The 23,734-nt window shown below is 44.8% G+C and overlaps 1 protein-coding gene across 3 annotated transcripts in view; it reads left to right on the forward strand.

Annotated features, from left to right (window-relative positions):
• The first annotated feature begins 2,867 nt into the window (after positions 1-2,867).
• Positions 2,868-23,734, forward strand: part of lrrc1 (leucine rich repeat containing 1) — a 281,388-nt gene continuing 260,521 nt past the window's right edge. The window contains exon 1 of one of the 3 annotated variants that reach the window (XM_038800456.1): positions 2,868-4,190. In XM_038800456.1, coding sequence (XP_038656384.1) covers positions 4,032-4,190 — 159 coding nt within the window. In that variant the 5' untranslated portion in view covers positions 2,868-4,031. The remainder of the gene's footprint in view (positions 4,191-23,734) is intronic. The other 2 variants (XM_038800454.1, XM_038800457.1) reach the window with 2 other exon arrangements.

Raw genomic sequence — 23,734 nt, forward strand, 5'->3', positions numbered from 1 at the left:
GTTGCCACACTACGGAGGTTCAGTGTTTAGGTACACTGAGGGAGAATTCAGAATGTCCAATTCACCTAACATGCACATCTTTCGGGACTTGTGGGAGGAAATCAGAGCACCCGGAGGAAACCCACGCAGACACAAGAAGAATGTGCAGACTCCGCACAGACAGTGACCCAAGTTGGAATCGAACGCAGGACCCGCTGTGAAGCAAGTGTTAAACACTGTGCTACCGTGCCACCCATAATGCTGGCTTCTACCCACTTAGGTAGAAACATGTTCAGGTGTATTCTATTTATAATAACAGGAGGAAACTAATCCAGCCTTATGAGCTAGCCTTCATCTTGTCAACAACAGTGATGAATGTCATCATACATGGTCTATCAAACGCCGCAAAAATCAATCATTTCATCAAGACTCAGCTTGAAGCATATAGCAGCAGCTCCTCGATTGGACTGATTCTATGGCTTAATGGGAATCCTGCTTCTTCCAAATGAAAAGGTAATGGGAGTTTAGAAACAGTCCTTATTCGTGAAGACTAGAACTCCACCTCTGTTTAATAACCAGCAGGATTCTCATGTCCATTCAGTGTGGGCAGGTCGCTCAATTGTTCTGTGGGTTGTGGGAGCATATCAAACATTCCTACCGATGTGGGACTGATTACCCTATCAGCTACTATAAAGGTGGTTAGTTCAAGGAAGGAGTATTCATAACCTTTCAGACTGCTAGACCACAAATCCTGCTTCATCTTGTTTTTAAAGGAAATAGTATGAACAGCCTTGCTCCAGATATTAGTGTTAGCACTCTTGACTCTGAGTCAGAAGGTTCACGTCTCATTTCAGAGATCTGGGCACAAATTGAGGTTGACACTGCAGTCCTGAGGGAGCACTGTCTGAGGTGCTGTGCATTGGATGAGATGATAAAGCTGGTTTCCTCTTCTACCTTCTACCTTCTCGGGGTGCTTTTTCGAGGAGCAGCTGGAGAGTTCGCCTAGGTCTCCTGCAAATAATGTGCTTATATATTACTTCTGTTGGACCTTGCTGTGTACAAATTAGCTGCAAGCATTTTCGACATCATGACAGTGATTGCATTTCAGAAGTACTTTATTGTATAGTTCTTTGGGAATGAGGTCATGAAAGTTGCTGCACAAAAGGGCATAAGTATAGCAAATGTAGTTCAATGTGGAGAAGTATGAAGTGGTGCACTTTGAAAGGACTAATATGGAAAGATACAGTTCTATAAATTATATGATTTTGAAAAGTGCTATTGAGCAGAGAGGCCTTGGTTCCCATACAGGCAAATACTTAAAGTTGGCAGGGGAATGGTGACAAGGTATTTTAAAAAAGGCTTGTGTGTTACTTGAGCTTAGAAATAAAGCAACAGGATATAAAAGCAAAGAGAGCTTGGTTATGTCTCAACTGGAGTACTGTGGACTATTCTGGTCACCACACTTCAAGGAAGAAATAAAGATCTGAGACTGGGTGTTACCAGGCTTGGGTGATTTCAACTACAGGAGGAGGTTGGATAAGTTAGGAATGTTCTCCTTGGAACAAAAAACATTAGGAGGTTTTTAAGATGACGAGAGATTTTGGTAAATTAGATAGAAAAAAAACTATTCCCTCTGGAGAGTGGGTCACTATCTAGAGGCCACAGATTCAAAATCATTAGTAAAAGATGCGGAGGGGAGATAAGTATGGGTGGCACGGTAGCACAGTGTTTAGCACTGTTACCTCACATGACCCGGAACCCAGGTTCAATTCCGGCCTCGTGACTCTGTGTGGAGTTTGCACATTCTCCCTGTGTCTGTGTGGGTTTCCACCGGGTGCTCCGGTTTCCTCCCACAGTTCAAAAGTGTGCAGGTCAGGCAGATTTGCCACGCTAAATTGCCCCTTCGGCAATCCAAAGGTTAGGTGGGGCTATTGGGGAGGCATGGGCCTAGGTAGGGTGCTCTTTCTAAGGGTTGGTGCAGACTCGATGCACAGAGTGACCTCCTTCTGCTCTATCGGGATGCCATGATAAGGAGAAACAGGTTTTTCATTCAGAGATTTGTTGGGACCTGGGATGGTCAACCTGGAAGGTGGTGGCAGCTGATTCGAAAGAGAATTGTCTGGTATTTGAGGATCTTACAGGGGTAAGGACAGAGGAAATGTGGAGTCAGCACAATTGCTCTTTCAAAGAGTCAGCACTGGTAGGTTGGACAGAATGAGCTTCTTCTGGGCTGCAATTATTTTTAATTTCAAGATGAGAGATAAGAAGAACTGCCCTTATCAACATTGGGTGGATAATGACATGAATGACTTCCAGTAAGTCTGTGTTCAGTTGAAAAATTCCCAGTGGTTGAAGGCCTGACTCACAGATAGGTGTGGTTGTTAAAAGGCAATCATCATTTTACAGTGAGCAACAATAAAAAAAGCAACAATCATATCTACATTTTCAATTTGGTGTGTTCTGGTGAGTTAAAGATCAGAATCAGAGTTTTAACTTCTTCATTTTCTAAACTTGTATTCTTACATTTGTGTTACACTTGTATAATAAATCACCCATTTGATGTTCTTTGTGAAGATTGACCGACTATAAGATTGCCCTTTCAAATTGTCCTTTCGTAAATGTCTCTGTCTTTTTTCGCTACTCACGGGGTTCTGCAAGAGTAATAAAAACAGAATGTGCTGGGAATGCACAAAGCCATATCCAGAGGATAGAGAAAACATAGGTTAATGCTTCAGCTGGAATCATTCCCCAGTGCCTGCCCCCTTGCCGATTGTGTTCTACAAGCAGCCACTGGGAGGCGCAAGAAAGCAGCCAGGAAAGCCTGGTGCTGTGGCGACAGGGAAACATTTTACTCAACATGCGGCCGGTGACCCACTGATGTTCAGAAAGGAACAGAGAAATAAACCAATGTCCAACATGATGCACTTTACTGGAAAATGTGTAAAGCATTTAAATGCAGCTTTTTTTTTCTGTCCAGGCACAACCTATAATGCCTGACTGCACACTATTGTGGATTAGCATACTGTCCATTATCTGGGGTTGCGAAGCAAGCTCTCTATTGTTTCGGATAGTTGTAAGGACCCGAACTTAAACAGGTCCTCAGTGGTGTCAATTTAGCATTAGGTCGGAGTCTTTCTCCGGAGTAAAATAGAGTTATTGTTGTGGGAAATAAATGGGGAAGGGGGAAGAGGATATTCGTGTCAAGCACTTCCGAATAGACGAACAGAAGTGGGAAGGCATCCTTCACTTCGAATAGAACAGGTTAACCTTTATATGCATACAGTCTGTACAAGTTGCAACCTCAAGAGGAGCATTGAAATCTGGCAATATTAAAACTGCGACAGTGAAAAAGAGGTGGGAGGTGTGTCGAATTGGAGGTTCGGAATTCCGGTAACCCTTTTTTGGGGGGTTCTTTATTTTTGCCAATAGCCAGGGTGAAGCGGTTCACTTCTCCGATCAACAACCCCCAAAACCAGCCGCCCCGAACAACAAAGCAGCTCCCCAGCGACCTACGCTCGCTTCATTCTTTCCAACCTTCCCCACTTCACTTCTAACACGGGCCGCTGGGAATGTTGACGTCAACTAGAAGGAGGGAGTGTGGGTTCCGGTTTAGGAACTGAAACCAGAGGAAACAGTGAAGGAGAGGGAGAGGGAGAGAGGAGAAAAAAAAGAGAAAAAATAAAAGAGAAATGTAGGACAAGGAGAATGGAAAACAACATAGAGCGGACAGAATAACCTGATACAAACTTCTGCTGGCTGGGATACCAAGATTTAAAGCAGCCAACAACAGAAGGAAGAGGATCGAGGCTGGCTTGGTTTTAAAAAAATACTTATTTAAATGTACATGTAATTGAATGTGTGGTTTTTCTCTGCTCCTCTCTTGTTTGTGCTGCGGGTGCAGACAGAAGGTTGGAGGCGGCCGGGTTCTAGAATCAGAACACTGAGTAGCGAGAGAGCGTTCCATTGGAACCCCGAGACACTTGCATTGGAATCCCGTCCCTCTCCGGAGCGTTCCATTGGAACCCTGAGCCCCGTCCCCTGGAGCCCGAGACATGTTCAACTGCATTCCTCTGTGGCGGTGCAACCGGCACGTCGAGGCCGTAGACAAGAGGCACTGCTCGCTCCTCGCCGTTCCCGACGAGGTCTATCGTTACAGCCGGAGCCTGGAAGAGCTGCTGCTCGACGCCAACCAGCTCCGAGAGCTGCCCAAAGTGAGTAAGAGCCCCCAATTTCACCCTTCAGTGGTGGGGGGGTTTTGCGCGTTTCATTTTCCTACTGAGCTGTATTATTATCTGCTCCCGGGGGGCACTTAACCTTAACACCCCAGGTTGCATTTTTATACCGCACTAAAATTCTCCTTGTGCAGGAAAGAAGTTGCTCCGGGCAAAAGAAGTTCTAAGTGGAGGGAAAACGATCGAAATATCAGTTCATGTTTTAAGGGATTTAGCGCTATCGCCCGCATTTGTCACTTACAAGAAATCCATTGGCCACTCAAAATGATTTGTGGGGTTGGTGGTTGTGGTAGAGGAAATCCTGAAATGTCAAAAGACCTGGTAAGGTTTAGTTTTAATTGGCAAATGGGATTGACGAGTTAGCTCTCTTGTCTGGCTTTTCACTTCGATTCTACATTGATTTGTACAATTAGTGGGGCGTCATTCGTTTTGCACATTGATGCAGAATCACTCGGTTACACGAGTAGAAATGATTTTGTATTTAATTACAGAATGGTCACTCGCTATGATGCCAGGAACTAGAGGTGTTGTTGTTCCAGGAACTAGATGATAACAGGCAGACCTGCTGCTACCTGACTTCTGGGACTGGGCGTGAACTTCATTCTGACCAATGGGATCAAATCTCTGTTCATTTGTTGTTTTTTAATATATTAATCTTTATTAGTGTCACTAATAAAGTGACTCGAGTTATATAGGCTTGCATTAATACTGCAATGAAATTACTGTGAAAATCCCCCAGTCACCACACTACGGCGCTTATTCGGGTACACTGTGGGATAATTCAGAATGTCCAATTCACCTAACAAGCACATCTTTCGGGACTTGTGGGAGAAAACAGGAGCACCCGGAGGAAACCCACGCGGACACAGGGAGAACGTGCAGACACCGCACAGTGACCCAAGCTGGTAATCGAACCCGGGTCCCTGGTGTTGTGAAGCAACAGTGCTAACCGCTGTGCTACCATTGCCACCCCATCACTGTTCATTTGTTGCAAAGAATCCATATACATTTCTTCACTCGCAGCCTCAGCCCTCAGCCTAGTTCCGAAGAACAGAGATCAAAGATGTATCTAGTTTGGCACGTTTTGCTCAGACGTCTCTGGGAGGGTTTGTATGGGAGAAGGTAACTTTAATGCAATAGGTTTATTCATAAGGCCAAGTGGGGGGAGATTTACTGTGCATTTAAAATATGTTTGATCTTGATGCTGTTTTCCCAAAATGTTCAATATCTCTGGACTGACGGCCTTGTGAGAAAATTTATCCTAACTGAAATGAATTTTAAATTTTAAACAAAAATGTTTAACTGTATTGAGGCTTCCAGTATACCATACCTCCAAATGAAGCCAACCAGTTTGCTGAAGTAAATTTGTGTTCCGGGCAATAGAAACCAGTTTGATTAATGTGGATGATGGTAAAGATGCCATTATATTTCCTCAATGATGCAAGTTTTAAAAAAAAATTACCTAGCAAAATATAATCAAATGTCAATGTGGATAGGGGCAGCACGGTGGCACAGTGATTGGCACTGCTATCTCAGGGCCCTGAGGATCCGGGTTCGATCCCGGCCCCAGCTGACTGTACATGTGGAGTTTGAACATTCTCCCTGTGACTACGTGGTGTCAGGGTAGGTGGATTGGCCATGCTAAATTGGCCCTTAACATGGATAAGGCCAAAGGTATTGCATTATTTGAAGAGGTAACAGAGATTGTAGACCGGTGTAATGCAGCAAATGGAAACACATGGAATTTAAAAAGCCTTCAATAAAGTATTGTGTGTGGCAGAATGGATAACAAGCTGACTACAAAACAGAAAAGAGGAAGTCTGGGCATTAAAAGTAGTTCCTCAGACAAGTGGAAATTAAGAAGAGGCATTCTCCAGGCATTTCTGCAGGGGCAACCATTATTCATCATTTGCCCAAATGATTTGGGAATGGGAAATCTGTCAATAATTGTTGAATGGCCCAAAATTGCCGCGTATAGTCAACAACGCGAAAGATTGTGACAAAATATATGAAAGGCTCATTGGCCTGAAGAATGGTCAGATCTGCCAGGATGCATTTGAATGGTGGAGCACATTTCAGGGGTTGAAGAGACCCCTAACCCTAACCCTAACCCTAATCCTTATCCTACCCGGCAGCACGGTAGCACAGTGGGTAGCATTGTTGCTTCACAGCACTAGGGTCCGAGGTTCGATTCCCGGCTTGGGTCACTGTCTTGTAGAGTCTGCATGTTCTTCCCGTGTCTGCGTGGGTTTCCTCCGGGTGCTTCGGTTTCCTCTCTCAAGTCCCAAAGACGTGCTGTTAGGTAACTTGGACATTCTGAATTCTCCCTCGGTGTACCCAAACGGGAATCGGAGTGTGGCGACTAGAGACTTTTTACAGTAACTTCATTGTAGTGTTAATGTAAGCCTACTTGTAACAATAAAGTTTATTATTATCATTATTATGTTCCTAGAATGGGTTCACAAATGGTAAATTTATTTCAATTTTGATCTAAGAGACGGTGCATTTTGGTAGGAAAATTCAGGAGGTCACCTTACTCCTTAGAAAAGAAGAGTGAAAATGGGGCAAAGTTGCAAAGTGATCTGTAGGCGGAGATTCACCAATCACTGAAAGTGGCAATTCGGGCAACAAAATAATTTAATTTGGTGCTTACTACGCTCCCGGTTACATTTATTTTCCCTTTGTCCCTGAGTCCATTGTGCCAAATAAATCTCTAGTATAATTTAGATGATAAGTAATTTTGGTTGAAGATGTAGGCTGATATGTTGTTAATTCCGTGTAATGCACAATATTTATTCTGGATCCAAGCCTCTTTAAAGCCACAAGGATTGAGCAGGGACTATTGAGAGTGCAATAGGTGTTTGGTGAGAAGACTTGTAGGTTGGGATTTGTAGGTTTGAGGACTTGTGAACCAAGAGAAGTTCAAGATTGTTGTGCATCTGTAACAAAGTATGTTTGTGAATCATGTAATGCCATTTTTTTTTACCTTTTGCATAGAATGCAGATCCATAAAGAGGTTGTGCAATAGTGAACGGCGGTGATAAGTTTAGGTATCATTTGTTTATTTAAACAAGGTCAGGGAGGGTATTGTTGCTCGTATTGATTCACGGATGCTTCTGTAACTATGTACGTTGTGACTCTGAAAATCCCTCAAGGGAATATGAGGCATAACATTTGCTTGCTGGTTTTTGTGTCAAATGCATCTATGGTCATATGGGCTATGTTGCTGGTGTGAGTATTTAGCTGAATGCTTCTAAATGAAAGCGAATGAGTTGTTGAAATTTTCCGTTCACTGTTGTATCGACAGCTGTTAAATAAAAAAAGAAACTCATTAGTTTGGGCATGTTTTAAAGTGATGCCATTAAGGTTCATTTCATTTTGTACAGATATATGAAGTGGCAGGACTGAATTAACTCACAGCAATTGTAAGCGAAAGAGGCGAGTGGGTGCACAAATATAAGAGTAAAGTCACTCCTCTTTTTCTCTCTCTCTCTAGCATTCTATCTCTGCCTTGGCTTAGGGCCAGGGCTACACTTGTCAAATTCAGTGAATGCTCCAGGAGATTGCCATGCTGTAGAAAATAGTGATCAGTGTTATATAATTATTAAAATGGTGACTAGAAAGGTAAATAATTCATACATGTTTGAAACAGTTAGATGAATTTGATAAACTGCATTTCCATTCAGAAATATATATACCCCTAGCAATACAACTGAAGTATATGCATAGGCAGATTTGTAAGACATTGTAGACTTGTTATCGGAGTCAAATTATACCGATAACTACACATTTGCATAAATACCAGGAAAATGCATGGATTTATTTTTTTTTATAAATTTAGATTCCCCAATTATTTTTTCTATTAAGGGGCAATTTACCGTGGCCAATCCACCTACTCTGCACATTTTTGGGTTGTGGGGGCGAAACCCATGCAGACACGGGGAGAATGTGCAAACTCCACACGGACAGTGACCCAGAGCCGGGATCGAACCTGGGACCTCAGCGCCGTGAGGCGGTTGTGCTAACCACTAGGCCACCGTGCTGCCCAGCATGGATTTATTTAAGATCACAGAGTATTTTAAAAGTGAATTAAAATTGTGGAGGAGGGAGATACCTTGCTCGGTTGACAGAACAAAAATTAAACTTTAAAAAAAAAAATTCATTTTATGGTTAGGCCAGCATTTATTGCCCATCCCTGGTTGCCCTTCAGAAGGTGGTGGTGAGTTGCTTTCTTGAGCCGCTGCAGTCCTTGAGGTGTAGGTACACCCACTGTGCTGTTAGGGAGGGAGTTCCAGGATGTTGCCCCAGCGACAGTGAAGGAGCGGCGATATATTTCCAAGTCAGAGTGGTGAGTGACTTGGAGGGGAACCTCCAGGTGGTGGGGTACCCAGATATCTGCTGCTCTTGTCCTTCTAGATGGTAGTAGTCGTGGGTTTGGAAGGTGCTGTTTAAGGAACTTTGGCGAGTTACTGCAGTGCATCTTGTAGATGGTACACACGACTGACACTGTTTGTCGTTGGTGGAGGGTTTGAATGCTTGTGGAAGGGGTGGCGATCAAGCGGGCTGCTTTGTCCTGGATACTGTCAAGCTTCTTGTGTGCTGTTGGTGCTGCACTCTTCCAGGCAAGTGGAAAGTATTCATTTCATTACACTCCTGACTTGTGACTTGTAGATGGTTGACAGGCTTTAGGAGGTCAGGAGGTGAGTTTCTCATCGTAGGATCCCTAGTCTTTGACCTGCCCTGGTGTTTGAAGAAATAAACTGAGCTAAAACAGAAAATGCTGGAACATAAACTGAGTTGTTTTTGCTGGATGCAACTATAATGGCTAAGATCAGTTGACCCACAAATAAAATGTCTATTTTAACCCCCCCCCCCCCCCCCCCCCACCCCGTGCTGCCCTGCTAAAAGTTTCCGATAAATGTCACTCAAGGCTAGATTATTGAATGGGAGTTCAGTATTCTGTTTCCACACTTCCTGACGTCCCTATAATAATGATTTCTGGGGCGGCATGTGGCACAGTGGTTAGCACTGCAGCCTATGGCGCTGAGGACCCGGGTTCGAATCTTGGCCCTGGGTCACTGTCCGTGTGGAGTTTGCACATTCTCCCCGTGTCTGCGTGGGTTTCACCCCCACAACCCGAAGATGTGCAAGTTAGGTGGATTGGCCACACTTAATGACCCCTTAATTGGAGAAAAAAATAATTGGGTACTCTAAATTATAAAAAAAAAGGATTTCCCCCATGCTATAAATGTTTTACGATTAAGCCACATATTGTGCGTGAATGAAACGTTTGATGCTGACGTTTTACTGTGGAAGTAAAAGGAAACCCTTAATTTCTCCAATGTCTTCTGAACTAGTGCACCCCTCGGTGCATCAAAAGCTTAATCATTCCTTAGCTTTATCTGGTCTTTTCCAGAAGTAATTATTCACCTATTGGAAAGGTTGACTCCTGAGGTGGAGGAAGTAAAAGTAAGAGGGAAAAATTGGGCCCAATAGTTGGTTCCATCAAATGCTGTGTAAAATTTCACCCATTGCTTCCTTTCCTCCTCCTCCTTTCCTTCTAATAATAATAATAACCTTTTTATTGCTGCAAGTATGAAGTTACTGTGAAAAGCCCCTAGTCACCACATTCCGGTACCTGTTCAGGTAAGCTGGTACCCACGCTGCTGGCCTTGTTCTGCATCACAAGCCAGCTGTCTAGCCCGCTGACCTAAACCAGCTAAAGGCAATAGGTCATGTGATGTATGAATAAATACATGCTGACAACCCTCTTATCATATTTCTCAAATATGTCTTATCCAGACAGTAAACATCTCTGGGATTGATGTTCAATTTTGTTGCATAATGCTCCTGTGAAGTGTCTTGAGGTGTTTTTTATATCTTCAAAAAGTTTTATATAATAATGCAAACTATTGTTATTGACAGTAGGTTACTTAATGGCGAAGCACGTGACAACTGAGCAATGACCCGCTTACTGATGCTCAGGTTGAGTTCTGCCAGGGCCACTCTGCTGCTGATTTCATTGCGGCCTTTGGTCAAACATGGTCAAAAGAGCTGGGCTCCAGAGGTGAGAGTGAATGCCCTTGACATCAAGGGCATTTGACTGAGTGTGGCATCAAGAAGCCCTATAAAAACTGGAATCTATGAGAATCTGGGGGGCATCAAGAAGCCTAGTAAGATTGGAGTCAGTAGGAATCTGGGGCATCAAGAAACCTGGGTCAAATGGGTATTTGGGAAGGGGGGGGCATGGAGGAAGATATTTCTGGTTATTAGTGGCCAATCATCTCAGTCCCAGGACATTAATGCGAATGTTCCTCAGATTCTGTCTTAGACCCAACTATTTTCAACTCCTTCATCAATGACCTTCCCTCCATCATAAGGTCAGAAGTGGGGACATTTGCTGATGAATGTTCAATATCCTTCGCGACTCCTCATAAATTAATGTCACCCATGTCCATATGCAGGAAGATCTGGACATCATTTAGGCTTGGGCTTATCAGTGGCAAGTAACATTCATGCCCCTCAATGTCAAGCAGTGACCACCTCTAATTTGTTGATGTACTTTGTCGATTATTCTTCTTGTCTACTGTGTAAGTTTCTTTGGCCGCCGAAAAATACTTTTCACTGTACTTCGGTACACATGACAATCAATCAATCAGGAGAGAACCTATCATCCTTTGACATATTATATGACATTACCCCCTACGATCAGAAATTGAACTGGACCAATTGTGGATACAAGCACAGGTCAGAGGCTTCTTCACCATCTACATGACAAGACAGGAGTGTGATTGAATATTCTCCGCTTACTTGGATGAGAGCAAATTGGCAGGAACTGGAAGCCAAGGTCACCGTTTGCCTGAATTGCTGAGCAGGACAGCTCCCTGTGCCATCTAACAGAGGCCGAGTTCAGGCCATAAACCAGCTGATCACCTCCATCTTGTGGTACTGGTTGGTCACTTTGATCCCTCCCCCTGAATTTGTCACCAATGTCCAGAGAATGCTTTTACAGTTCCTCTGAGACAAAAGTTTGTCAGGGAGCCGCTACTCAGGAATTCGCACCTCCACCAATGTCACTTCCGGTGATTGGCGGAGGGTCGGGCCATGGCGTCCGGGGTGACCATGGTCAGGGATCTGCTGGGTGGCGGAGGATTGGGCTGGATGACAATCTATGATTTAGTACGATGCATGGCAGTGAGTGTCTGGCTCGCGACTGATGCCATCCATGACCTTAAAACATGCTTGAGTGATGGCACTCAGTCTCAGTTGTGCCGTGGACTCCCATCTGAGCGAACCCCTGCTTGGACTGAATTCCACATTGGCCCAAAGGCCTGACCCCCATAACCCCACACCCCCCTCGTGATCCGGAACCTTGCAGCCTGAGCCGCCTCACGGAAATACTCTCCCTGCCCTTTCGTACTGCACGGAAGAGTTTCATGTCTGGGCTGTTGCTGCACACACTTCACTTCCTTACCATCGCCTGGACATGCCTTGGTATGTCTTGTTGCCGTCCAGCGGGGGTGTCCCCGGTTGATGTCCCGCTATGGAAGAGTCCTCCCTCTTAACATTGGGGACCTGGGGTAGAGGGTGTTGCATGCAGCAGTTCCAAACAACCGTACAATGCATTGGTTTACGGACTCCGATGATTCTTGCCCATTTTGGGGAAGGTCATACTCCCATAGGATTGTGGGATTGTCATTAGTCCCCAGCCAGTGGTAAGCAGGCAGGTTATAACAAGTACCCAATTCATTTTTTCCAATTAAGGGGCAATTTAGCGTGGCCAATCCACCTAGCCTGCACATCTTTGGGTTGTGGGGGTGAAACCCACGCAAACACGGGGAGAACGTGCACACTGCACACGGATAGTGACCCAGAGCGAGGATTAAATCTGGGACCTCGGCGTCGTGAGGCAGTGATGCTAACCACTGTGCCATCGTGCTGCCCTGGGTTTTATTGACCCTGTTGATCACATTTTGATTAATGTTTTAAGTCTCCTTTGTGATTTGATTTTTGTGTACAGCAGTTTCTATTTATCCCTTTCATTTATCCCCTAGTTAATTTGATCTCGTTTACTTGGCTCTTTTGTGCTATAAAATAGTTGGAAGTTAAATAGTTCTCATTGGGACACAGGAATTACAACCTGTTCAAAAAAGGGGAGAAAAGATTAACCTGGCATTTTGCAGATCAGTCATGTCAGAGTTGGATGCTTTTAGAAGTAATTTTCTCCTGGGTTAACAGGCGCCTGGACTAATCAATGAGAGGCTGTAAGGCACAGGTTTATTCTGGGAAAATCATGTTTCACCAACTTGATTTTTGTGTTTTCTGAGGTTATTGAAAAGCTGGATGATGGCAGTGCAGTTTGAGAGGCTGGATGACGGCAGTGCAGTTTATGTTGTGTATATGGACTTTTGAAAGGCATTTGAGAAAGTATTACCTATTAGCCGCCTTATTGAATTGAAGCCCATGGGATAAAACAAGCAGCGGCATGGATGCAAAATTAGCTGAGGAGTAGAAAACAGAGTAGTGGTAAATGGCTGTATTTCAGATTGGAGCGAGAGAGAGAGTTCCCAAAGGTTCAGTACAAGGATCGCAATTGCTTTTGGTTTATATTGGCTTGTACTTGGGGAAAATGGGCTCAATTTCAAAATTTTCAGATGGTATAAATCATGAAGTAGATGGTAATGGATTTCCAGAGGGAATAGACAAGCTAGTGGATTGGGAAGACACATGGTAAATGCCAATCAGTACAAGTATTAGGTGATACGTTTTACTGAGTGAAGAATGAAGAGTGACAATACAGGCTAAATAGTGCAATTTTAAAGGGATGCAGGAAGAGAGTGACCTGGGGTATTTTTGCACAAATCCTTTGGAGTGGCAGCACAGGTAAACAGATCAGTTGAGAAAGCAGATGGGATCCTGGGCTTTATAAATAAAGGCTTATACAAAAGCCAGGAAGGTTCCTTCAGCCTTTTGAAAACACAGGTTTGTCCTCCAGTTACGGTGTTGTGACCTTCTGGGCACAACACTTCAGGAAGGATGTAAAGGCCTTGTAGAGGTGCAGTTGAGATTTAATAGATTGGCTCCAGGAATGAAATACTGCAGTCATTTGGATAGACTGAAGAAGTTGACTTTGATCCCCTTGGAGCGATAGAGATGTTTAAAATCATGGAAGTATTTAGTCGGGGCTAAATAAAGATGAACTGTTCCCAATGGCTGAAGAGTCAGCAAAGGTTAAGGAACACCGATCGAAGGTGATTGACAAAAGAACCAGAGGGGACATGTGGAAAAATAATTTTCCTCAACGGGTGATTAGGATTTGCAATGCACTGCTTGATAGGATGGTGGATTCCAATTCAATGGTAGCTTTCAAAAGGCAATTGGATAAATAGTTGATGGAGGGAAAAAAGGCATGGAGTAGAACAAGAGTTGGGGGAGTGACATTAACTGGATTGCTCTTCCAAAGAGTAGGGACAGACACGATGGGCCGAATGGCCTCCTTCTTTGTAATCAAATTATCATTAATGCAGAGCAGTATAGGGAGTCAAATTCCAGCTTCCGAGCTTTCCATTCCTGATATCTTTCTGCCAATCTGGTAACAGTCTAGGATTTAATGGAACATCTAGTCATGGTTTTGCACTGTTACAATTCTAACTTTGTTTTTCCTTGAAATTTGTGACTTCACAAGGTGCTTGTGACAGAGTTAAACGGCATCCAGTGTGTTCCAACTAAAATGCAATTTAATTCATAATTTCATGGTACCTGCTTGAGCTCACCACGTGCTAGGTTGTTCCATATTAGGTGAATGAGTTGAGTGAGCAAAGGAGTTGTGGGAATGATGGCTGGCTGGCTGTCACCAGCACTTCATTTGTTCTGAGGTTATGTTCCAGGTCCTCATATAAAGTCACTGTACCCAGTTTGTGAATCATTCTCAGAAAAATTACACTTGAAGCAGGAAGTTTGTCAAACACAACAGGAAACACAATTTGTGCCAATAACATCTTGATGATAAACATGTCCACCACTTGACCAAAAAGGTGGGTGACTTGGAAATTGAAATTCAGCACTTGCTGCAAAGGTTATTGGATAGAATTTATGGCTTGGCTCTCTGGAACAGGGTTTCCCACACTGTGGGTCACGACCACTGGAGTCGAGACAAAACTTTGGAGTTGCAAGCTCCGAGGCAGTAATGGCAGTCATGGAGCTTGGGCTGAATACAAAAAGCTATAAGCCCCCTTCACAACCTTTGTGGTATTATCATAAATGTAAGAACTGCAAGGGTTAATGAAATGTCTAGAATAGCCACTAGAGGGAACTACCAAGTACATAAGGCATTGATGCTAAGCCTTGTGGGAGAGATTAGTGCAGGAGTTAACTAGAGGCATACAGAAGTACAGATAGTGTGAGTAAGAGCATATCATAGTTTATATCAGTATAAAGATTAGTTGTAGATGCGTGTTGTGTATCTATTAATAATCAACTGTGAGGGCAGCACGGTGGCGCAGTGGTTAGCATTGCTGCCTCACGGCACCGAGGTCCCAGGTTCGATCCCGGCTCTGGGTCACTGTTTGTGTGGAGTTTGCACATTCTCCCCGTGTTTGCGTGGATTTCACCCCCACAACCCAAAGATGTGCAGGCTAGGTGGATTGGGCTTGGTAAATTGCCCCTTAATTGGAACAAATGAATTGGGTACTCTAAACTTTAAAAAAATATATATCAACTGTGTATTCTTTAGCAGTATATGTCGAATTTAAATTAGTGGTGTTAATAAATTTATAGCTGGGGCAGCATGGTAGCGCAGTGGTTAGTTTTGCTGCCTCACGGCGCCGAGGTCCCAGGTTCGATCTCGGCTCTGGGTCACTGTCCGTGTGGAGTTTGCACATTCTCCCCGTGTTTGCGTGGGTTTCACCCCCACAACCCAAATGACGTGCAGGGTAGGTGGATTGAACATGCTAAATTGCCCCTTAATTGGAAAAATGAGTTGGATGCTCCAAATTTTAATTTTTTTTTATAGCTTTGTTCAAGTTCAAGCTATTTTGTGGTCTTTGTGAACACTGCACCAACCATCCTGAAATAAGCAACACAAAGAACACCGCAACCTTGTGGGTTGTTTTCTAATTTGCGGGCAGATTTTGGGCGTTGATTTGTACTGCGTCTTTGCTGTAAAAAGATCCGTATTTCAAAAAAGTGCGGTAGTTTAAATAACTTCCACCGCACTCAGTCTAAATCTACCCCACATAGCAGCTGCAGGCAAACCCCCTCCCCCTCCCCCCTCCCCCCACCCTGCTCAACAACTCAGTCTCAAATTTCCAAGGATCAATGTGAAGTTTGGGGCTTTTCACACCAGGGAAACAGTTTCGGAAGCACTGCTGTAGAATTTATCATGTTGGCGGGTGTGGGGTGAATTGTGGCCGGAATGCAATTTCTGCAGAATGGCATGGATACATTCAGACTTTGCTTTGATTACCTAAGGTAGATGACCGTAATTAAGCCATAAATGCAAATAAAACCAAATTATTTTTGAATTTCGAAGTTAATTATTTAAGGCTTGTCCTCAATTATGCCTTAATTTCATTTTAAGGAAGTGTAAAGGTTTGATTTTAATTTCCCAATTTGTTAACGCTTTATGGAGGAGAGTAGTATTTTACACCAACATTTATGCCATCTGTTGCAGGGGTCTCCTCCTGGCTCAGTGGGTAGAGATGGTGTTACAGTGTGCTGCTCCAGAAAGATCAGGAGTATGAATTGGTTAATGAGTTCATTGGGATGACCTTAGAGGCACTTCAATGACTCTAACCCCAAAGGATGGGTGGAGTAGAGCTAGGAAATCATTCAGGATTCCAATCTGGAGCTGCAGTACATGAATGATGACTTGACAACATGAGTAGGTTTGCATCTGCCCTAAATGAATAGCCCACCAACACTCACTACCTATGTTGATACAAGGTGTAGCCATTTAAGCACTGGAGCAACTTTTGCCTGCCATTATATCCTGCTATGTCATCAGGCTCATCCTGCCCTTCACAAAACTGCATGGCTTTCTTTCCTTTCAAGCCTCAATAACTGGAGCATTGCAGTAGTAACCAAGAGTTGCACAATAAAGTTCAAATTGATTTATTTGCAATAGCACTTTTTATTGATGCAATATTGCAACGTCATGCATTGAAACAGTAAGTGTCAACATAAATGTGAATATTGGGATACTAGTGTTGCGTGCTTCAGGGTTGGTATTGGCATGGAGAGTTGAGAGGGAGGTTGGGAAGAGGTAGCTGGATAGTGATACACAAGGATGATTATGACATGTGGGATGGTTTCATTGGATTATGTTGCTGCTCATAGAAGAAAAATCAGGAGTTCTGAGAGCAGTCCATCGTTGAGACGTTCCGGTCTTGTGGGAGGGCCCCCAGGTTCAGGAATTCTGTGACCAAGGTGTGGATGACTGCCCTTGACCTGGATAGGCCCGGTAAGAGGCTCTGCTTCAGGCGAACTATCAATAAACACACAATATGCGAGGAGGTTGTTCTTTCCTCAAAACCTGTTTCCAAATGGACATGTGTAAATACATTCACTGAGTTTTCCATTTCCTCTTCTATCCATGCTAGGCAAGTGCTTTCTCTGTAGGGTTTCTCACGGAGGGGTTATATAAGTTTTCGGTTTGAGGAAGTAAAATTTCAAATTAACAGATCCTGTGTATTCGCATATCCCTCTACTTTAATGGCTATATCCTCTAACTACGTTTTCAAGGGCAGTTAGGAATGGGCAATAATGCTGGCCTTGCTGGTGACTCAAATATCGTGTGAATTATTTTTGAAAAAGATGAAAGCTTCATATATTTTCTGAGCGAAAACATTTCGGATTCAAAAGGCCAATAAAGTGTCTCAAGCAATACCCTTGGCCCATGCTCCATTACTGCGAAGTGTTATGGGTCCTGTACACACTTGGGAAATAAGGGGCAGAATTCTCTGATCCTGAGGCTAAGTGTTGATGCCGTCGGAAACGCCATCGCGTTTCTCGGCAGCGTCAACATGGCCTCAGGATCAGCAATTCTGGCCCCTACAGGGGGCCAGCATGGCACTGGAGCAACACTCGCCGCTCCAGCACTGATCCCCCTGTCAACTGAGGGCCGCGGGGTCCGTGCATGCGCAGTGGGATCGGCACCACCGTACGCGTGCGCAGTGGCTCCCTTCTCCGCGCTGGCCCCGACGCAACATGGCGTAGGGCTACAGGGGCCGGCGCGGACGAAAGAAGGCCCCCAGCCCCCGAGAGGCTGCCCCGCTGATCGGTTGGCTACGATTCTGGGCCAGGCCACAGCGGATGCCCCCTGGGGTCGGAATCCCCTCCCCCCTCACAGGAGGCCCCCGGACCCTTCCATGGTGAGGTCCCGCCAGGTAAGACCACACGTGGCTGGCACTCCCGGGACTTGGGTGTTTTTGCTGTGGCTGCTCGGCCCATCCCAGGTCGAGAATCGGCAGAAGGGGGGCTGATAGAGCGGCCCCCAACTGGCGCCGCGCCGACCACACTGGCGCCGATTCTCTGCTCTGCGTAGAATCGCATCCTGGCGTCGGGGCGGCGTGGCATGATTCGGGCCGGTCGCGGCGATTCTCCGGTCCGGCCCCGGGCTGAGAGAAACCCGCCCAAGATATCTTTGCATGAAGCTGTGTTGGGAATGATAGTTTGGATTTGTTTGAGGAATTGTATATGTGGAATACAATAACTAAAACAATTGTGCAGTCTCTATTCTTTTTCTCTCCCCACTTATTTCCCTTTTGTGAGCTTGAGCTCCATTTGTAATAGGAAATGGGCTGGGGGTAGCCCATCGTAAGAATAGGCTGATTCCCACTCCTTTTTGTGTAAGTATGGTGAGTAAATGAGCTTTTCTGCCACTGGTGGCAATCTCAACCTTTCCCCTTGGCTGAGGTGTGGTGGTCCTCAGGTTAAATCATCACCAGTCACCTCTCCCCGTCAAAAGGGTAATCTGGGACTATGACAACCTAATGTCAATGCAGTCCCCCAATGATGATGCACTCGCTTTATGAAATGTACCCGACTGTACCTTCCCATTCCTTAGTGCAAATTTATCTCTATCTAAAACACATGTGCATTTCTGCAAAGGCACAGGCTGTTTGTACAGATAATCTACAGCTGTATTTTTAACCTTATTTTTATAAGTAGGTTCACTTTTCACCGATAAATTCACTGGAATTTTGATCCCTTGAAACGCACAATAATGGGAGAGTCAACGCTGGATCTTCCAAGGTTGTTTGGGAAGTTAGCTGGCACTGACCCAAGTGCATCGCTTGCAACATATTTTTCTCACTGTGACAGAGACCTCCCCATTGCAAATGCTCAAAGCCACTTTGCAACAAAGCTCTGCAGTTTAGAAAATGAACCGACAATCCACGTTTAAACTGAGCTGTTAGTAAGTTAATGACTTGTGAAAAACCCTGGAATTGCCACATCTATGAAATGGCAAAGTACCTACCTTCATTTAAATTACACTGTGAAATGATGACAACTGAAATTGTTGTTTTCAAAGGTTTAAATGTGTATCGATAGAACATCCTATCAGAATATGTCCATCAAGTCCAAGGGTTAAATACAGAACATAGAACATAGAGAACATAGGGAAATACAGCACAGAACAGGCCCTTCGGCCAACGATGTTGTGCCGAACTTTTGTCCTAGGTTAATCATAGATCATAGAATTTTGGACACTAAGGGCAATTTATCATGGCCAATCCACCTAACCTGCACATCTTTGGACTGTGGGAGGAAAACTGAGCACCCAGAGGAAACCCACGCACACACGGGGAGGATGTGCAGACTCCACACAGACAGTGACCCAAGCTGGAATCGAACCTGGGACCTTGGAGCTGTGAAGCAATTGTGCTATCCACAATGCTACCGTGCTGCCCTTAAGAACAAATTAATCTACACTCCATTATTGTACCATAACCCATGTACCTATCCAATAGCCGCTTTAAGGTCCCTAACGTTTCCGACTCAACTACTTCTACAGGCAGTGCATTCCATGCCCCCACTACTCTCTGGGTAAAGAACCTACCTCTGACATCCCCCCTATATCTTCCACCATTTACCTTAAATTTATGTCCCCGTGTAATGGTTTGTTCCACCCGGGGAAAAAGTCTCTGACTGTTTACTCTATCTATTCCCCTGATCATCTTATAAACCTCTATCAAGTCGCCCCTCATCCTTCTCTGTTCTAATGAGAAAAGGCCTAGCACCCTCAACCTTTCCTCGTAAGACCTACTCTCCATTCCGGGCAACATCCTGGTAAATCTCCTTTGCACCTTTTCCAAAGCTTCCACATCCTTCCTAAAATGAGGTGACCAGAACTGCACACAGTACTCCAAATGTGGCCTGACCAAGGTTTTGTACAGCTGCATCATCACCTCACGGCTTTTAAATTCAATCCCTCTGCTAATGAACACTAGCACACCATAGGCCTTCTTCACAGCTCTATCCCCTTGAGTGGCAACTTTCAAAGATCTATGAACATAGACCCCAAGATCTCTCTGCTCCTCTACATTGCCAAGAACCCTACCGTTAATCCTGTATTCCGCATTCATATTTGTCCTTCCAAAATGGACAACCTCACACTTGTCAGGGTTAAACTCCATCTGCCACTTCTCAGCCCAGCTCTGCATCCTATCTACCGTATGTCTCTTTGCAGCCGACAACAGCCCTCCTCACTATCCACAACTCCACCAATCTTCGTATCATCTGCAAATTTACTGACCCACCCTTCAATTCCCTCATCCAAGTCGTTAATGAAAATCACAAACAGCAGAGGACCCAGAACTGATCCCTGTGGTATGCCACTGGTAACTGGGCTCCAGGCTGAATATTTGCCATCCACCACCACTCTCTGACTTCTATCGGTTAGCCAGTTCGTTATCCAACTGGCCAAATTTCCCACTATCCCATGCCTCCTTACTTTCTGCATAAGCCTACCTAGGAGGTGTGTTTCATTTTAAAAATGTATTCTCGGGATGTGGGCGTCACATTTATTGCCCATCCCCGACTGCCCTTGAACTGAGTGGCTTGCTACGCCATTACAGAGGGCATTTAATAGTCATTGCTTTGGATCCGGGGTCACGTGTAGGCCAGGCCAGGTAAGGACGGCGGATTTCCTTCCCTAAAAGAAATGGTGAACCAGTTGGGTTTTTATGACAATAGTCATCATTAGACTTTTAATTCCAGATTTTGAAAATTAAACTAAAATTTTGCCATCTGGCATTGTGTGATTTTAAACCCAGATCCCTAGAGCATTACCCTGGGCCTCTGGATTGCTAGTGAAAATACCAAATGTGCCACCGCTGTCGCCCTCCTGTGTTGCTACCAGATTTACCCTGTTATCCCATTTAATTAAAAAAGCAAACAAAAATCAAAAGAACTGTCACACTGCTGTAGTCTTGAGTTGATTGTGCTAGTTTTTAAAAACATTTTTTGATCGCATTTTATTCTTTGGAATGCTGTTTGACACAATGGTTTTTCTGACGACCCACATTTCTCCCTGGCCAGCTGATGGGAGTGCTTCAGTGCGGCTGAAGGTGAATCCCCATGGCTCTCTCCTGGCACCAAGGCAAAGTGCCTTTGCGCTAAGCTTGTTGACCCATTTGGGAATATTTACTCACCATCTGTGTTTCATTGGAAGCTGGAATTTAAACCCACATTTCCTTGTTGATGGCTGTTTCACTGCACCCATATGCTGTGTGATTTTAATTGTTCACATGTTTGCCCTGATCAATTGTGCCTAGTGGGCTGTTTGAATTAGATTACTTGGGTTTTAATGCTTGCGCCAAGACCGTGGTCCACTAATTGGTAAAGTCTGATGAGGACACCGTGTACATTGCAAACTGAGAGCAATTCGTTTTGGTATCTTAAATGGGGAAATCTTATCTTGCAAAACACTTACAATGCAGAGGAAATGTGGAATCTTATTTACACGGGAGTGTAGAATTTGCTTCTAGATAGTGTTCAGTATTTGTGAGCTCTTGTACATGACTTGTATTTTAAACATACTGGCCACTAATTGTATGTCTCGGGACATGTAAGGCAGCAAATTTGAAAGTGTATCGGATGGAAACAGGCTGAGAGATTTTATAGAATTGGCAGATCCAACAAATATTTCAGTGAACTGGCAACAGACTACACTTCCCTGCTGGTTGTTTAGTCTGGAGACTGAACAGGACTCTTGTGGCATTGGTGTCACTTTACAGACTGTCTCCTTAAAACTAGGTAAGATACTCCACTTCCACAGGAGTCCTGTGTATGCTGTGTACCTGCTGGGGAGGGTGGTAGCGAGAAGCAGTGTATGTGTACGAAAGAACTTTGCCCATCGCTTCCATACTGCTAAACAGTAATGGCCATGGAATGGGAACATAACATTTTGAGGTAGAAATACTCCAATGTTTCTTCCTTAAAAATCCACATTAATGAGGAAAGCTGTCTCTTCTAAGACAAATCAAGAATTAATGTTGGGTTTTCTATTGCAATCTTTGCATGTGCCTGTGACAAACAAAACAATTTAAGAATGGTTTTGACACCATTTCTGGAATATTCCCAGCTCAGTTGTTGCTTTTATTTTAATGTGCACAACAAGGGGAACAAATGGAAATTAGAATAGCACACAGAATAGCTGTTGGAGGAGAAATCACAGCTGAGGCAGGGAGTGGGAAAGATGTTCAGGGACAAACTCCCAAAGGGAGCAAAAGAAATTGAGCTAGAAGGAGGATAGCCAAGGGCGCCCATCCAATCATGGCATGCTATGCACCAACAAAAGCAGACAGTGTTTAGAGTCTAAAATTAAAATCTTTAAAAAATATATTTTTATTCAACATTTTTGCACAAACAGTACCTGCCATCCCCTCCCCGGCAGCAACCAGGTTTCCCAAGTGCAAAATGAACAATCCACATCTCTGGTGGAACCCTTCATCTGTCCCTCTCAGTGCAAATTTGACTTTTTCCAAGGCCAACACTCCAACAGGCCCCCCCAGTCATGCTGAGGCACTAGAAGCTGACCTCTATCCCAACAGGACCCATCTGTGACGATCAGTGAGTCTGTCCCTGCTCCCATTTACAACTCCGGAACGCCCAACACCCCGAATGTGGCCTCAGGGGGATCTGGCTCCAATTCATGCAGAACCTCAGACGTGGTGCGAAAAAATGACCCCCCAATATCTCTCCAACTTCGGGTGGGGACCAAGACATATGGACATGGTTGGCAGGGCCCCTCCCACACCACTCACAACTATCTCCACACCCCCCCCCCCCCCCCTCAAACAGCTGGCTCATTCTCACCTTTGTTAAGTGCGTCCTATACATCTCTTTTAGCTGAATCAACCCCAGTCTCGCACATGAGGTTGAGGCATTGACCCTTCACAGAACTTCGCACCATAATCCTTCCTCCAGCCCATCCCCAACTATACCTCCCACTTCGCCTTAATCCCTTCCATAGACTCCTTATCCTTCTCCATAAATTGCTGAGGCAACCTCGCTCTCCAACCACCCCGACTGACAGCACCTCCAGCATCGAGGAACGAGGAGCCATCAGGAAACTCGGAAAAGTCTTTCTTGCAAAATCCCGCACCTGCACATACCTGAAGCCTTCCTCACGATGAAGCCCGTACTTCACCCCCAACTCCTCTAGACTTGCGAATCTCCCTTCCAGAAACACATCCTTCATCTCTTTCACCCCTTTCTCCTCCCATCCCCGGACTCTTGCATCCATCCTTCCCAGCTCAAACCCATGATACCCTCTTAACGGCATCATCCTCGACCCCTTCTTCAACTTGAATTGCTGTCAAAATTGCCCCCAGCTCCTCAGCGTGGCTACCACTACCGGATTCCCAAAACACTTCCCTGGGGCTAGTGGCAGTGGTGCTATTGCCAGCGCCCGCAACCCAGACCCTTACAGGACCTCTCCTCTATCCGCACCCACAAAGACTCGGACTCCTTCCTCCAGCCCCACACTTTATCAGCATTCGCCGCCCAGTGCAACAGAATTGGAAGCACCAAGCCCCTTGAGTGCCACCCACTCTGGAGCACTGCCTTCCTTATCCTTGCCACCTTCCCTCCCCACACAAACGACGAGACCAACCTATCCATCCCTCAAAAAATGCCTTAGGCAGACACTGGAACAGGTGCAGGAACAGAGACCGTGGCAAAATATAAATTTTGACTGCCTGTCAATGACAAAGTGAAACCATTCCACCTCCCCAGATCCTCCTTCACCGTCCCTACCAGGCTCGAGAAAAGTAGCTTACGGAGTTGCACCCCGTTCCACGCTACCTGCACCCAAAAGTACCTAAAGTGAGTTGTTGCCACCCTAAATAGCAACCCCTCCACCCAAAGGAGACATGATGAAACATTCACTCTTCCCTAAATTCAATTTAAAACCCCAAAAGGGCCCAAATTGCCCTGGCAACCCAATTATGTCCCTCAATGAAGAGGCCGGGTTTGGGATATACAGCAATAAGTCATTTGCGTACAGTGACAACCTA

This window comes from Scyliorhinus canicula, chromosome 6 (assembly GCF_902713615.1).
Source record: "Scyliorhinus canicula chromosome 6, sScyCan1.1, whole genome shotgun sequence".
NCBI lineage: Eukaryota > Metazoa > Chordata > Chondrichthyes > Carcharhiniformes > Scyliorhinidae > Scyliorhinus > Scyliorhinus canicula.